This window comes from Salminus brasiliensis, chromosome 25 (genome assembly GCF_030463535.1).
Source record: "Salminus brasiliensis chromosome 25, fSalBra1.hap2, whole genome shotgun sequence".
NCBI lineage: Eukaryota > Metazoa > Chordata > Actinopteri > Characiformes > Bryconidae > Salminus > Salminus brasiliensis.
In genome coordinates this window covers 19246668-19263384 of record NC_132902.1, presented here as the reverse complement: position 1 = coordinate 19263384, position 16717 = coordinate 19246668, and the positions used below count along the sequence as shown (strand labels likewise).

The window sequence follows — 16717 nt, the reverse complement described above, 5'->3', positions numbered from 1 at the left end:
AAGTTTGTTATTATTAGTATTATTATTATTGTTAGTAGTAGTAGTTGCGATTGTTACTATTACTTTTTAATTTATATTATTATTATTATTATTATTATTATTATTATTAGTTGTTGTTGTGGGGTTGTTGTATGTTACTGTATTAATAAAAATAACAATAATAATAACTGGAAAACATTAATAATGGGACACAAATAGCAATAAATAGAATTAATATTTTTTCAGGTACGAATCGCTAATTTTTATATTATTTTAAATAAATCATTTTCAAATAATACACACACAAATATTTTTCACAAATTAACGTTTCTTAGTACCTTTGTTCTGTACATTCAATAATACATACATATATATATTTTATATATTTTTGTTATTCATCAATTTCTCCTTGCTAATTCCCTTCCTCAATTCCTCTTCAGTTCTCCAACCATGGAGACTCTGAGCTCGCCCCTGCCCGCGGTCCGGGACTCCGGCTCTTCCCCGCGCCCCACGACGGAGCTGCAGCCCTTCCCGGGCGGCGGTGGCGGAGGAGCCTCGCTAAAGGCCAACCAGGTGAGCGAGACGTGTCTGTACGGCGTCCCCATCGTGTCCCTGCTGATCGACGGGCAGGAGCGCCTGTGCCTTGCGCAGATCTCCAACACGCTGCTGAAGAACTTCAGCTACAACGAGATCCACAACCGGCGCGTGGCGCTGGGCATAACTTGTGTGCAGTGCACGCCGGTGCAGCTGGAGATCCTGCGGCGCGCGGGAGCCATGCCTGTGTCCTCGCGCCGCTGCGGCATGATCACGAAGCGCGAGGCCGAGCGCCTGTGCAAGTCATTTCTGGGCGCGCACTCGCCTCCCAAACTGCCTGAGAACTTCGCCTTCGACGTGTCGCATGAGTGCGCGTTCGGCTGTCGGGGCAGCTTCATCCCGGCGCGCTACAACAGCTCGCGAGCCAAGTGCATAAAGTGCGCGCACTGCGGCATGTACTTCTCGCCCAACAAGTTCATCTTCCACTCGCACCGCGCGCCAGACTCCAAATACACGCAGCCAGACGCGGCCAACTTCAACTCGTGGCGCCGACACCTCAAACTGAGCGACAAGGGCGCACAGGAGCACGTGTGCCACGCGTGGGAGGACGTCAAGGCCATGTTTAACGGCGGCAGCAGAAAGAGGACGGTTCCGCTCAGCGGCTCTGAGTCGCGCTCTCCACTGGGTGCACGCGGGGGCGGTGGCGCTTCCCCGGAGCTCCCGCGTAAAATGCCCCGTTGCAGCAGTAGTGGTGCTGGTGCTGGTACTGGTGCTGGCGCGGACAACGAGCACGCGATCTCGGGCGTTCGCGCGCCCTCCTACCCGCTAGTGCCGTTGCCTAGCAAAGGCTTCGGCGCGCTCCACAAGCTGCACGCGCCGTTCTTTCCGCACCCATACGGAGGCTTCCCCACGTTCGGAGTGTGCCAGAAGAAGGAGGGTAGCGGAGTTGTTGGTAGTGGAGATGACGGTCGCGTGACCGACACGCACAAGGCGGCTACGGCTGCAGCCGCAGCGGCAGCTGCGTTCTGGCCTGGTGCCAAGGACGCGGCGCTTTACCCGGCTTTCCCGGTGTTCTGGCCCGCGGCAGGCGGTCTGCACGTGCCCGCTTATCCGCACCAGCAGGCGCGCGTCAAATCGCACACAGAGTTGGCGCAGGATGCGCGAGAGAGCGAGCGAGTAGGAGTAACAGTAGGAGTACCGGTAGGAGCAGGAGGAGGAAGGAGCCCGCCGGTAGAACGAGAGCGCGAGCGCTGGACCGACGACGACAGGTCAGGAGAGGAGACGAGGTCACGCGACAGTCACGTGAGCCACGTGTCCGCTTTCAGGCCTGTGCTGAGGGACGCGGAGAGCATCGCCAAGTTATACGGCCACCGAGACGCGCGTGCCGCCGGGCCACCGGCCGGACACCTGTCCCCAGAGCTGGCGAGCTCGAGCTCCAGTTATAGGTCGGTATCTCCGGACGTGGACAGCGCGGAGGAGCCGGACGTGGACGTGGAGTCCAGTAGAGCGCCCGAAGACGAAGAAGAGCTCCATCACAGCCCGTTAGGAGAAGCCTCCAACCGACCAGCAGAGGAAGAGCCGTCGCAGGGCAGGAGCGTGTGTAGCCCTGAGCCCAAAGAGACAGGACCCACCGAGGAGGAGAGAAGAAGCGAGACAGGCCCGGACAGAGACACACCCGCGTGCGAGGTGGGCAGCGGGGGAGACTGGGAGGGAGGGGAAGTTGGGACAAAGGTTAAAAAGTTAAACGGTAAAACAGTAAAATCCAATTAATTGATCAATCAATCAAAAACCATACAAATAAAAAAACAAAAGATTAATATTATGAATTTGTGTAAAAAATGCATTATTTGCAAGGTGGTATTTTAAAAATACATTGTGTAGTATTTACAGTATTTCCATAATCAGTATTTACGTATGTAATATTTAGTATTTATGTGTTTCAGAATAGTGAATAATATTCACAAATTAAAAATATTAAATTAATTCAGTATTTAAGGCCATTAAAAAATAATCAGTGTTATTCCAGTTTTATATAGTTAAAATAGTGTAGTTCTAGTTTTATAGCATTTAAATTAATGTTAATTAATTAATGTTAATTGCTTTTTGATTTAGTATTTAGTCTGATTTCGTATTTAAATACATTTTAAAAATCAGTGTTTTTTCAGTTTGATTAAGAATTTAAATTAATGTTGAATTGTTGTTTTTTCAGTTTTGCTTATTTTTTAATTCAAATGTAAAAAAATAAATGTTTTCCAGTTTTATATAGTATTTAAATTAATTTGAAAAAAATCGTGTTTTCCAGTTTTACTTAGTATTTTAATTGATACCAAATAATCAGAATTTTTATAGTTTGTGTTTTACAAATTTTATTTAGGATTTAAATTAGAATATTTCTAATTTAGGATAAATTAGTGTTTTCCATAGTTTTTAGTAATTGGGTGGAGAAATTGTATTATGTAGTATAATAAAATTGTATTAAAGATATACTCTGTATATTCACTTAAAGTCCATCAAATCGCATTATTTACTGTGAGTGCTTTTTATTAAAAATAATGTGGAATTAAACTGCAGTTTTTAGTTTTTAATGGAGTAATTAGAATCTTCACATACATATTGGCTCAGTTTTTGAGTGGTAAACAGATTTATCCATGTTTCCCCACTGAATTATTTTAATTATCATTAATAATAAAGATAAACAGCACTTACTGGACAATAATATTAATATGGTTCAGTAAAGAGCTGATTGTTTAAAGACAATCAGTGTTTTCCAGAGGGTCTTTTAGAATAAAGCCCCCATAGGCGTAATTGCAGTAAATTGAGTAAATGGAGTTGAATAGTTGGCCAGGTGTAATTCTGGCCTGAGGGCTTAGACATGTTTGTGGAAAAGCTCCCCTGTGACCACAGAGCCAAAATGGCTCTCTTTGTCAGGTGCCCTGATCCAGTTGAAGCTCCAGTTTGAGTAATTTGCTTTAATAATGCAGTGTGTGAGAGGGCTGATGATCATTGGAGGGTCCGCGCCCTAAAGAGGTTCAGGAGAGGTGGACTGAACTGAAAGGGTTTTGGTTTGTAATTAGTGCTGAACCGTTGCAGGTGTGTGAGAAGGATACTGCTGTGTGTTTGAACCCTGCGCCTGTTCCAGCCCCCAGATACCCCCTCAGCCCACCACACGGTAAGCCTGCACTTACTACATACAGTTGCAGTTTACAGTAGAAATTACATTTTAATATTTCATATGGTTACATTGAGATGTTTTCACTGACTGACATTTAAACAAGGTTTTATTAACTTTCATTTTTTGAAGTTGATATGACCTGTTTGTAGGGGTTAAGTGACTGATTGTTTCAATTAGAGCATAATTATGTATTTTATTAGACATGCAGGTGTTTGCGTGGTGTGTAGACTGTTCTCCACTCTCTCCTGTAGAGTCCCACAGATCCAGCAATGCCTCAGTGGAGGAGTGTGAAGGCCAGGAGCAGCTAAAGGAGACTGGGAGTGAGTAACAGACACTCACCCCCCTCTCTGATCTCTACACTCACACTGCTGTATATCTTAAACTTTAATTATGCTGCTATTTATTTCTGTCTCCTTTCAGTGGAGGAAGCACTGAGGACTGAGAACAGGTTTCACTCCATCCAGAAAGACTTCGAGAACATGGCGAAAGGTGCAGATTTATGTATCTTACATAGCCTATTTAATTTCATTGAATTTTAAGGGGCACTTAAATGGTCATCCAGAGCATAATTGTACATTATTGTATTTCTATAAACCAACCATACCTTATTTATTTATTTATAAGAAATGTACAATTTGAATATATACATATAATATATACATATGCATATAGTAAAATAAATTATAACTAAATAAATAATTAAATAAATAAACACACACACACACACACACACACACACAGTGTTCTTCCAGTTTTATGTAGTATAATAAAATTGTTTTTACAGTTTTATTAAGTATTAAAGAGATATTCTGTATATTCACTTAAAGCCCATCACATCACAGTCTTCAAGCTTTTATAATAAGAGATTTGAGCGTAGATCAGGAAAGCGTGTGTGTGTTGTTTAAGTATGTGTGTATTTATATTCATAAGTAGTCTCGTGACCGTGTGTGAACGTCGCGTGGTGATTTTTACTGAATGACAGCTTTCTTCTTTCATTTTAAACAAAAGAGAGCAAAATCAGCGCAACGCACATTATTCACAAACGTCCTTGAACTGCTATCGCGCAGACGCCCCCCCCCCCACACACACACACCCCACCACCACCACCACACACACACACACCCCGAGGCACTGCTCCTCATTATTTTCCAATATCATGCTTGAGAACTCGGCAGCAGTTGCTTTTCTTTAACTGATCAGTGTGTGTGAAATCCGTTAAAGAGCTGCTCCTGCTTCTCTTCTATCAGATTAACCCCTTAATGTCCACATCTGAGATTTTAGGTCAGCTGTTCTGTAGACTCCCAGACTCATCTATCTGTCTGTCTGTGTGTCTAGCTGTCTTTCTATATAGACAAAAGTACTGATACACCCATTCATGCATTGTTTTTTACAAAATCAAGGGCATTAAAAAGTTTGTCTTGCTTTTGTTGGAGTAGCCACAGAGCCTCAAGGAAGGCTTTCTACTATTGGAGCATTGCTGTGAGGATTTGATTGCATTCAGCAACAAGAGTGTTAGTGATTAGTGGTCAGGATGTTGGATGCTCACCATGGACCACCATAATTCCACCATTAGACATTGCCAATAGGTGCTCCAGAGTGTCCTTTTTTATGGGCAATACACTTCTACTGGGACTACACAAGCTGTCTGTATGCATGTGTGCATCTGTGTCAGCAATGGATGTAAGTTAAACTAGCTGAATGCATTCATTAGAAGGGGTGTCCACAAACATTTGGACATATAGTCTATCTACATTTACAACATTAAAGTCTTTCAGACCCCAAACTCAATTGAAGCAAACTCAACATAACAAAAGGTTGACCTTTTTACATGTCCATACATTCATAAGTAAATCAAACCAGTCCAAGTATGGGGTTTTATCCCTTCATGGATGTAAGGTAGATGTTTTGCTAAATGTTGGATGTGAATGAGGTTATGAGAATGTTCTGTAAGTGTAAGTGTGGGAGCAACAGAGGAACTGGAACACACTCCTGATCATCTTTTATTTTTGGCTTTCTGACAGAGGAACTCCAGAAGCAGCTGGTGGAGCAAATGGAGCTCAGAAAGAAAATGGAGCGAGAATTTCAGAGCCTGAAAGGTAAAACTGGATCACACTGTCCTTAAAACACACATACACACAGAGTGTTTAAACCACACACAGTCTGAGTATTTAAACACATGCAGTGTGAGTGTTTCAACCACACTCAGTCTGAGCAAGTACTAACTAAGTATTTAAACTGTATCTCTACTGTATGCTGGAAGCTCATTCTCACCTTTTATCTCACCTTTTTTATTTGGAATATATAGACAAATATGTATATATAAGTGCTACTTTTCCTATATTTTTTCCCATGTTTCAGATTACACTCTTAAAGTTAAAGTTCTTTAGAGCTACTAGGATGTTTGGTTCTATGAAGAACCATATTAGTAAGCATGAGAGAGATATTTTCAAAGCTAAACACCTTATATTTTTGGTACAGGTTCTATACCAATCAAATGGTTCTGTTCTTATAACCATGTGTCATAAGTCCAAGCCTACATTGTAAAAAAAGGATGTTTTACAAGGGTTCCTCAGTAAATATAATGGTTCTACATAGAACCACACCAACTCAATAAACCTTTCGAGTGTTTAAATGGTTCTTTGTCCACTTCAGTGGTTTGTCAAATACCACTTTAAGATGGGGTTCTGTTAGAGTCACTAAGTTAAAGAACCCCTTTTCATAATATAGATCATTACACACAGTCTGAGTATTTATACTACACACAGGGTGAGTGTTTAAACCACACACAGGGTGAGTGTTTAAACTACACTCTGAATTTTTAAACCACCCACAGTCTGAGTATATAAACAACATGTAGTCTGAGTATATAAACCACACACAGTCTGAGTATTTAAGCCACACACAGTCTGAGTATGTAAGCCACACAGTGTGAGTGTTTAAACCACACACCGTCTGAGTATTTAAGCTACATGCAGTCTGAGTATTTAAACGACACTCAGAGTATTTAAAACACAGCTGTGTAAGTAATGCAATGACAAATGCAGATTGCTCAATTAGTGCCTATATATATATATGTGTGTGTGTGTGGAACAGATCATTTCCAGGACCAGATGAAAAGGGAGTTGTCCTACAGAGAGGAAATGGTACAGCAGCTGCATATAGTGAGAGGTGAGCTATACATGAGTCTGCTGCATGTGAAGGGGTTTAAGAAACACAACGAATAATACGTCACACAAAAGTAAAGCAAATACATTAAGAAATAAAACAGGATAATATATGTTTATAGACCAAAAATATGAATATAGAAATGTCTAAATATAAAAGTGACACTTGCATATTTCGAGTAGAAACAAATGCCTTAAAAACTTAAAACACTTAAATTATGAAGGAATGTCAAACCAAAGTAACTAATCATAAACAGAATTTTTAACAAATACTTCACAAAGTATATTCAAATATTATATGTCGAAATGTTTGAGGACACCCCATCTAATGAATACATTTAGCTACTTTAGGTTGCATTCATTGCTAACACAGATGTGCAAATGAACGCACACATAGTCTAGGCCCTGTAGAGAAGTACTGCCAATAGAATAAGAATCTCTGGAGCAGACTAACATGAACCTATTGGCACTGTGCCTAAAGCCAGGCTTAGGCTAGGGGGATATAAAGCCCCCCGGCATTGAGCTGTGGAGCAGTGGAATGGTGTTCCCTGGAATGGTTTGTGCTTCAACCAGTACCATTGGGATGAGCTGAGAAGTTGGGGATGAGGTGGGGTGGTGATCATCCAACATCCTGACCTGACAGATTTAGTTCTTGCTGAATACAATAAAATCCTCAAGCAATGCTCCACAATCTAGTAGAAAAAAAAGTCACTGGACAGTTACTCCAACAAAAGCAGGATTAACTCCTTTTTTTAATAGCCTTGATTTTGAAAGAAATAATGAATGAGCAGGTGTCCCAATACTTTTGTCCATATAGTGTATATTAAAGTTCTAAAATTCTTAATTATTTATTTGTTTTTTGTTTACTTTGTTATTTTAGACACTTTGTGCAACGAGTTGGATCAAGAGAGAAAGGCTCGTTATGCTATTCAGCAGAAGCTAAAAGGTAATTTAGAGTCGTACCAACAGAATGATACAGTCCACACTGCTGGAAGCTCATTCTCTGAGGTTATCTCACCTTTTTTATTAGGAATATATAGACAAATATGCAAGTGCTACTTTTTAAAATTATAATTTATTTATTACAAACGACACCATATTTAAGATTACACTCTAAAAGTTAAAGTTCTTTAGAGCTACTAGGATGTTTGGTTCTATGAAGAACCATATTAGTAAGCATGAGAGAGATATTGTCAAAGCTAAACACCTTATATTTTATAGGTTCTATACCAATCAAATGTTTCTGTTCTTATAACCATGTGTCATAAGTCCAAGCCTATGCTATAAAAAGGGTGTTTTACAAGGGTTCTTCAGTAAATATAATGGTTCTGCATAGAACCACACCAACTCAATAAACCACCAAGTGTTTAAATGGTTCTTTGTCCACTTCAGTGGTTTGTCAAATACCACTTTAAAATGGGGTTCTGTTAGAGTCACTAAGTTAACCCCTTTTCATAATATAGATCATTTTTAAGCTTGCAATGGTTCTTTGAGTAAGTTCTACACTAATTAGCCATAACATTAGTACTACTGACAGATGAAGTGAGAAATACGGATTATCTTCATCCACAGTGGAATCTGTCAAGGGGTGGATATATTACATATCATACGAACAGTCAGCTCTTGAAGGTGATGATGTGTTAAAAGGTCGAATGGGCAAACTGTGATGCTAGATGACTGGGTCAGAGCATCTCCAAAACATCTCTAGCTGGTCTTTTTTTTTTTTTTTTGGCATGCCATGGTCAGTACCTACCAAAAGCAGTTCAAGAAAGGACAACCAGTGAACTGGCAACAGGGTCATGGGCACCTAAGGCTCATTGGTGCAATACATGGAGGCCTCACCCACCTCACAACCTACAGGACTTTAAGAATCTGCTGCTAACGTCTTTGTGCCAGATAATACAGGACACCTTAAGAGGTCTTGTGTAGTCCATGCCTCAAATGGTCAGATCTGTTGTGGCAGCAAAAGGGGGCTCTACTCAATATTAGGCAGGTAGTATTAATGTTATGGCTGGTCTGTGTATATTTAACCATTGTATTAAATAAAAAACACTTAAAGAACCTGCTATAAAGTATGATCACCTAGAGAGGATCTTTAATTAGTGTGCATTCAAATGGTTGTTTGGATTGGTTCTATAGATAATTGTTGCTTTTACTAAAGAAACGTTGAAGAACCTCCTTTTTATGGGTGTATTCTAGATTTTTAGAAAGAAACATATACAAGTGGTTCTTCTAGAGATGTCAAAGAGAGGGGCTGTTTGACCAGGCAAGGAATATTTTTTCCATTCAGATGGCTTATAGTTGGTGCGACAACTAAAGGTGGCTGCATTTATTAAAGAACCCATTAGGAACTTCCTTTTTAAAGAGATAAGTTTAGTTTAGATTTAAGTTTAGTGGCATTTTTTAGTTATTGAGCATGAATCAGTAAGTGTAAGGGTCTTCATATCGGTTTGTAACAGTGCAATTTGAGATGAATGTGTCTTCACTCTGCAGTGATAGTTCTGTGTGTAGTTCTAAATGCTGTTTTCTCCTAGAAGCTCACGACGCTTTACACCACTTCTCCTGCAAGATGCTCACTCCACGCCACTGCACTGGGACATGCACCTTTAAACCACCCCTACTGCCACCTTAACCAGTACCACCACTACTTTCTAAACACACACACACACACCAAAACCAAGAGACCTCTCTAAGGAACCCTCTGATCTGATTCAGAAGAGACTTTCCTTACATGAACACCAGGAACTTACCAAGAACTACAAATGTGCAAGCTTCCCTGTGGCACTGTAAATTCCTTAAACTGGACCTACCTGGACAGGGGAGAGGCGTGTTAAGATGCTGCAGAAGTCCACAGGCCAGGGGAGCAGATGCCATGGGTTAAGAGTGAAATAGTTGATATTAATATAAATATATGTACAATAGAATGACAATATATGTACAATAGAGTTAAATAATTTTTTCTGAAGATGCCACAAGTACAAAATGTGGCAATGTGCAATGTGAAATTTCAAAATGTGTACTTCTTTAAATGTTCATGATTTATGTGTTTTTACATTCTTTTTGTTCCAAACTGATTGATTTACTGATGTGCTCTCCCAAATGTATATGTATAAAGCACTTTAAGCAGCAAAAAGATAAGACCTACCTAATCCAAATTTAATCTACCTTTAAATGAATTGTATTTAAATCATTCATGTTTACCATTTCGCTGTGTACAGAGTAAGAGTTTTGACCCAAGCACTTAGTCCATTTATCCCCAACACACAGCTCAGACATTTGGGAAGTGGTGTTACTCACATATATGTGGCTTCTCTGATGTGTACTCTGACTTTTGGAGTGTTCTTTCAAGAATAAAATCATCTCTGTCTTCACTCATGAATAAAATTTCCATTAGATCATTAATGTGCTGTCGAACAAGATGAACATACTGTCTGTGTGTTTAGCTACTTATTTGTTATGCCATTCCTACACACACACAAAACCCATCATCATCATCCATATAATAGAACACTATGATAAATAGTGACAGATATAAATAACAAGTCAAGAGCAATAGTTATAAGGGTTCTTTTTATTTACATTTAGAGTATTGTTATATTACAGTGTTATACACTTCATAGCAATTTTCAGTTTAATTTATTAAATACTTAATTATATTTTCTCTTTTTCTTACATTAACACTAAACTAACAAATGCTATTTTTCCTCACTTCAAGGGCCATACAATGCATTTACTGAGTATGTTAAGTGGTTATTTGGTGTATAAATAGTATATGATTTTATTTTATAAGCCTATTTACAATCTTGTCATTTTGCCTCCGAATAAAACAGGCTGCTCATAGTTTTAGTGAAAACATTCAAACTGGTCGTATTTTATCGTTTTTTCTACGGAATTTATTGCTAAATTCCGTAGAAACGCGACCACTAGCGGTGAAGAAGGGATGACACCTCACAACTTAATGTCTACTCCTCAAACCTAACGTTACTGTAATCAAGGAAAAACTGCAACAATGTCATTTGTAAATTAATTACCTTATTATACATCTAAACCTAACCTCAATCTAACCTACACCTTAATCGACACCTAACCTTAATTTAACCTAAATGTAACCCAAATACAACCTACACCTTATCTAAATTGAGCATACACCTTAATCTACACCTAGACTCGCACATATAATAATAACTCATTACATCCAATGTCCCTAAATCGGATATCTGTATATCTGGCTCGAGAGAGAGAGAGAGAGAGAGAGAGAGAGAGATGACCCATCAAGTGTTGTCTGTGGGAGGCATTTACAATAGTCAGTTTTTATTCAGTCTGCATCAGTTCAGTTTAGAGAACTTGAAGGGGATGATACGGCTGTGGTTTGATGTCCTGCAGCTCACTGGCAGAGTGTTCAAAGCTGAAAATAGCGCTCTACCCCTCCATATAGGGTCAGAATAATGACAATGCTCTGTTTACCACAGTGGCTTTTCTATTACACTTATGTTTTTTTTTTTTAATAATGAGTGTGATGAACCCTCTGTAAACTTTCTTAAAGTTATAATAGACTACAAAAAAAATCTTTAATAAATAAAAAAAAATCTTTAATAAATAAATACAATTATAAATAATAATAAGGAAACACCTTGTATGTGTATGTGATTGTGTGTGGTTGTGTCGTGCGGGGTAGGGTTGTTGCTTGATGCTACCTCCCTGAAATGAGTTTTTACAGGGTGGGATGTCTGCCTACACCTCTGTGAAATAAGGAATCCTTTACCGTCTGGTTTCAGTCCATTTTTAAGCGCCCAAAACTTCAAAAACAGCAGGGTTTTCTCCATTACCTCCCAGTTTGTATTACATTTTCCTTCGCGTATCTGACCGACGGGCTGAGTGTGTTTAGGGGTACTTAACAGCGACACCAGTGGACAGGTTGGGAAAATGTAGAACTGGACGTTGCTATAAGAGATCATGTTACAGTGGACCCGTAAAGATAAATCTCTAGTTGAAAAAGCTCTAGTTGTATTGCCTGGTTTATGCCAGTGATATGGCCCCCACTATCTGCACAGAAAAACCCACCCTAACAAAAACAATATATATATTATTTAAATTATTTCCGACTCTTACCTGATATTGTTCATGTCCTCTCTGGATCATGTTGGTGTCCAGTCAGTCAGTGTGTGGTCAGCGAGCCGCAGAGACGGTAGCCAGTCGGGCTACCGCTTTTAAACTCTCCAAAGGCCCCAGTATGCGGTTAGCCTTTTTAATGTTTGTTGATTTTGTGGGTGTAAATAAAATGAGTCAGACCTTTGTAATTGTCTCGTTTTACTTGGTTGAAATGTATTATTATTATTATTATTATTATTTAGAGAATACAACCGTCTGAGTCGGTGTTGAATTTGCATTATCTGTATAACTCAATGGAACTGTTAGACTTTACCTGCGTCTGATAAATGCTGATTTACCCCAAATCCAACACTGCCATCTAGCGGATGCGTTCTGAAAGTGTTTAATGACTTGTTGGATGGATAGGCAAAGTCACTTGAGGTGAATAATGCGGTTACGTACAATGAAAATCAAAGGAAGGAAAGACCTGTATATGCCATTGCCAATAAACTGTTGGTCTCCATGAGTTTAGAGAGTCTTTGTAAATAAAAACTTGGATATTTTATGACATAAATACAATCTTAAACTATGCCAGCAGACAGCAATTTCATTGAGTGTCCAGACTCCTACTTAGATTTAGAAATAACACAACCCAAAATTTTACATTCATCAGTTTGCTTGAGGCAAAGAGAAAGCAATTACCATGGTTAAAACAGACAGCAGTTATGTAAAAGTTGTATATTAAAAGTTGAATATAGTCATCACTTCCCAAGAGAGGAGACCATCAATAGTGGAAAGAACCTGGTTTGTATGCCTCCAAATTATTTAATGTAGTGGGAGAGGGGCCCAATCTATTCCAACCGAGTAATAGAAGATGGACCTTGGATTAATACAATTTAACTACTTTTTTTTTTTTTTTTTTTTTTAAGTGACATTAGATTAATACAGTCAGTTATAGCTCTTCGGAGAGAACTAATTAACAAGACAGAATTATGATTTACAATATTTGTATTAAAAGGCTTTATAATTTATTTACATATTTAGCTGATTTTTTTCATTATCAGCCACAAAATGGACTGTAGTTCACACCTAATACAGTCCTATATTCTACAGTGTCTTTCTGGTATTGGTTATCCTTTATGGATGTTCTCATTTATCTAACCCTGTTCTTTTGTAGTATTATTGGTTTAGCCTGCTTATTTATAATTCAGCTGGTTTAGTTTCTTGGTTTGCCTATTATGTTTCTAGTTAACCAGTAAAGCTTTAAAACAGATCAAACAGGTTAGCCTACTTGGATGTAAATGTGTTTCAGGATGTCAGCATACCTTATTACCACTTACTCATGCTGTCCAAGCTCACAGAGTCAAATAAATCAAATGCCACAAAGCCAGCACCATTTTCCTGCCCATACCTCCAGCACACTACTCCAGTCTCTCTGTTTACGACTTGTAGCAAAGGTGTCAAGGCAGGCTGCATGTACCAGGAGCATCAGAGCAGGTAGATAAATCAAAGGCAAGTGTTCAAAACCTGGCGCCCAATCAAGCCTCTAAACCCACAATCGCATCCAACTAACTACAAACTGAGTTGCTTAAGAATAGTTCTCATCAGTCTCAGGATGACTCAGCTGAGACTTGTGATGTGTCTTCGGTAAGGGGCGGGGCTTAGCCAAAGCACAATGAAGCACTTAGTCTGTGCATGTGCAGTTCCAGTTAAGGCCAGGAGGGGAAGCCATTACATGTAGGGGTTTTAGGCAGATTTCTTCAATAAAACAACCTTTGTAGCTAATCAATCACAAAAATACAGCAAATGCTAATATACCATTACTTTGCCTTTTACAACATACAAAAATACAAAATCAAAATCCCCAATGTTGCCTATGCAATTTTGGGCTCAGATCTTTTCTTTTTTAAACAAAGCATGTCACCAATTGTAATAAGGAACTGTCTGAATAAATCAATGAATCAAATTTAGCAGACGCTCTTCTCCTGAGTGACTTAAAAATGGCTTCACTGTTTAATCAAGAATAACCTTAGCTAGTTTGAATAGACTAAAAATTCAAAGACACCTCTAAGTTTAGACACTACTAAACACAAGTCAGTAAGGGGACCATAGTACTCTACTCTTCTAACAAAGACTCTCGAAAGAGGTGGGTCTTCAGTCTGCGTTTGAAGACAGGGAACCCAGGGAAAGTTCGTAGATAAAATGCAACATGCATTATACACATTTTTAATCGACCAAACAAACTAAGCTGTTCTAGCCAGTAAACCATACATGTAAACAGTTTGTAAACAAATTAGATTGGGTCCTGTTCACCTCATATCCTGTATCCTGAATAAAATAGGACAACAATGAGAGCTCCTCAATAACAGTCAGGAAATGCAGCAGATGCTCACCTGTAGGTGCTGTTGAAGATAAAGTTGTAAAAGATGAAATTGGTGTGGTTGAACAGCCACAATATAAAGCCAGCTAGTCGGGTACAGTAGAATGTAGATGAGAATGATGGTAAATTGTGTGGAAGATTTGATGGCACTTAAGCACTTGCAACTGCTAAATAAACACTGCTTAATAAAAGTATTTGTTAACAACAAGTACTTGTACAACACTGTTGTTTTGTTTTAATAAATATATATTTATAGTGTACCAGCACCACAGAAGGCATTGCATTGCCACAGGAAGAGACTGGTGAAAAGCAGTAAATATTTGTTAGTGATGATATTCAAGCTTTTATTGTTAAAATGCCTTAATCTTCAGATCTACTCTAAAAATAGATGTAGATCTGTTGGTGGTGACCTGTTGGTAGCTCTGTTAAAGAACTTGGAGCATGGAACCTCCTGTTTATGGAACCCATTTTAAAGTGAGCAGAAAATATCAGATCATGTTACAAGAAAGATGCTTCTTGTTGCCCAGTTGTGCCCTGTTGGGTTATCTATTTAAACAGTTAATGTTTCTGTTAATGTGTGACCTTGGGTCCTGCCCACCTAGCAAAAAATCCCATTAAAAAAAACACTGAAAACGCGACTTTGCATGCACGTCTAAACAATGTTGCTATTTGGTTGAAAAGTGAACGGTGAAAAGCAGAGCTTTCAGGCCATTGAAAAGAGCTTACATTAGATTATTTTCATGGCTATATTAAGGCTATATATGCTCCGACAAAGACGCCCACTTTGAACTAAACATGGACCAAATCAGGCATTTTTAGCGTCTCTCATTGCTAGATGTAGCCCAAAAACAATGACTATATGACGTCTGGTGCTGGGTGGGGCGAGGAAGTTTGGATTTTGCTCTTTATTTTATGTGCGACTCAGCTCTGTGCGTAAATTTCCAAACATTGCTGATTTGTCAATCTGACTCACATTCTGACTCAGGTTGTCTATTCACATTCTGTCAGTTTCAATAATTTCGTGATGAATAGAACAATATAAATGCTCCAAAAGTACTTGAAATCTAATATTTTTACATTGTGTTTCATTGAAAGCTGGGAAAGTTGTTGAGCATGTTCCGACGCGTGTATCAACACGACACATCACAAAGAAACGAAAAGTGCATTTGTCGTGATGTGCAGCAGCTGACAGACTGGTGTACAGTCAACAACCTTCACTGGAATGTAGAGAAGACCAAGGAAATGGTTGTTGACTTCAGGAAAACAAGACACGACCACTCTCCGCTCAACATCAACGGCTCCTCTGTGAAGATCGTTAAAAGCACCAAGTTCCTTGGTGTCCACTTAGAGGAGAACCTCACCTGGTCCCTGAACACCAGCTCTACAGCCAAGAAAGCCCAGCAGCATCTCTACTTCCTCCGGAAGCTGAGAAAGGCCCGTCTCCCTCCACCCATCCTCACCCTCTTCTATAGAGGGACCATAGAGAGCATCCTAAGCAGCTGCATCACTGCCTGGTTTGGGACCTGCACAGCCTCTGACCGCAAGACCCTCCAACCAGTGGGGACAGCTGAGAGGATCATCTGAGTCTCTCTCCCCTCCGTCATGGACATTTACACTGCCTGCTGCATCCGCAAAGCAACCAGCATTGTGGATGACTCCACCCACCCTTCAAACAGACTGTTCTCCCTCCTGCCATCAGGAAGAAGGTACTGCAGCATCCGGTCCAACATGACGAGACTCTGCAATAGCTTCTTCCCCCAAGCCATCAGACTTCTCAACTCAACTCAACTTCTGACCTGATGTCTTTTCTGCTACACGCACACACTCTCTCTCTCTCTCTCCAACCATTTACCCCAGATAAAATGGGAAGCATTTTTGCACAAAGCATTTGCACTAATGACTTTACTACCTCACTGCACTCAATATTTATTACACACTGCATAATTTGCACACTACCGCCAATTATTTATTATCCTCTGTCTGTACTGTGTTGTGTTGTCTGTCCGCACTTGTTTGTGTTGCACTTGTGTTTTGTATGCACTGTCTATGTTGCACCATGGTCCTGGAGGAACGTTGTTTCATTTCACTGTGTACTCTGTATGTAGCTGAAATGACAATAAAACCCACTTGACTTGACTTGATGTGTACCACGCATAAAAACGGCCGCATACAAAATGCGCCTAAAGCCGCACAAGACGCGAAAAACGTCTCGAAGAGCTTCTCAGACTAAAATCACAACAGATGTGGAGATAAACCAACAAGCGGGCATTAAATTAACCAACTTACATACTGTAATAGGATAAACTGGACCCTTTGTAGCAAACATGAGAACAGTCTACTTTCACAGCTGTTAGTTTTATGTAAACAGATCTTAGTCTATATTTTAAAGTGCTCTCATAA

At 39.7% G+C, this 16717-nt stretch overlaps 1 protein-coding gene across 1 annotated transcript; it reads left to right on the top strand.

The window, feature by feature from the left end:
* The first annotated feature begins 429 nt into the window (after positions 1–429).
* Positions 430–9481, top strand: skor1a (SKI family transcriptional corepressor 1a). Its single transcript, XM_072671540.1, has 8 exons — positions 430–2199; positions 3604–3682; positions 3937–4005; positions 4106–4174; positions 5707–5781; positions 6779–6853; positions 7730–7795; positions 9387–9481. The coding sequence occupies exons 1-8, from the start codon at positions 430–432 to the stop codon at positions 9479–9481; spliced, it is 2298 nt and encodes a 765-aa protein (XP_072527641.1).
* Positions 9482–16717: the final 7236 nt, after the last annotated feature.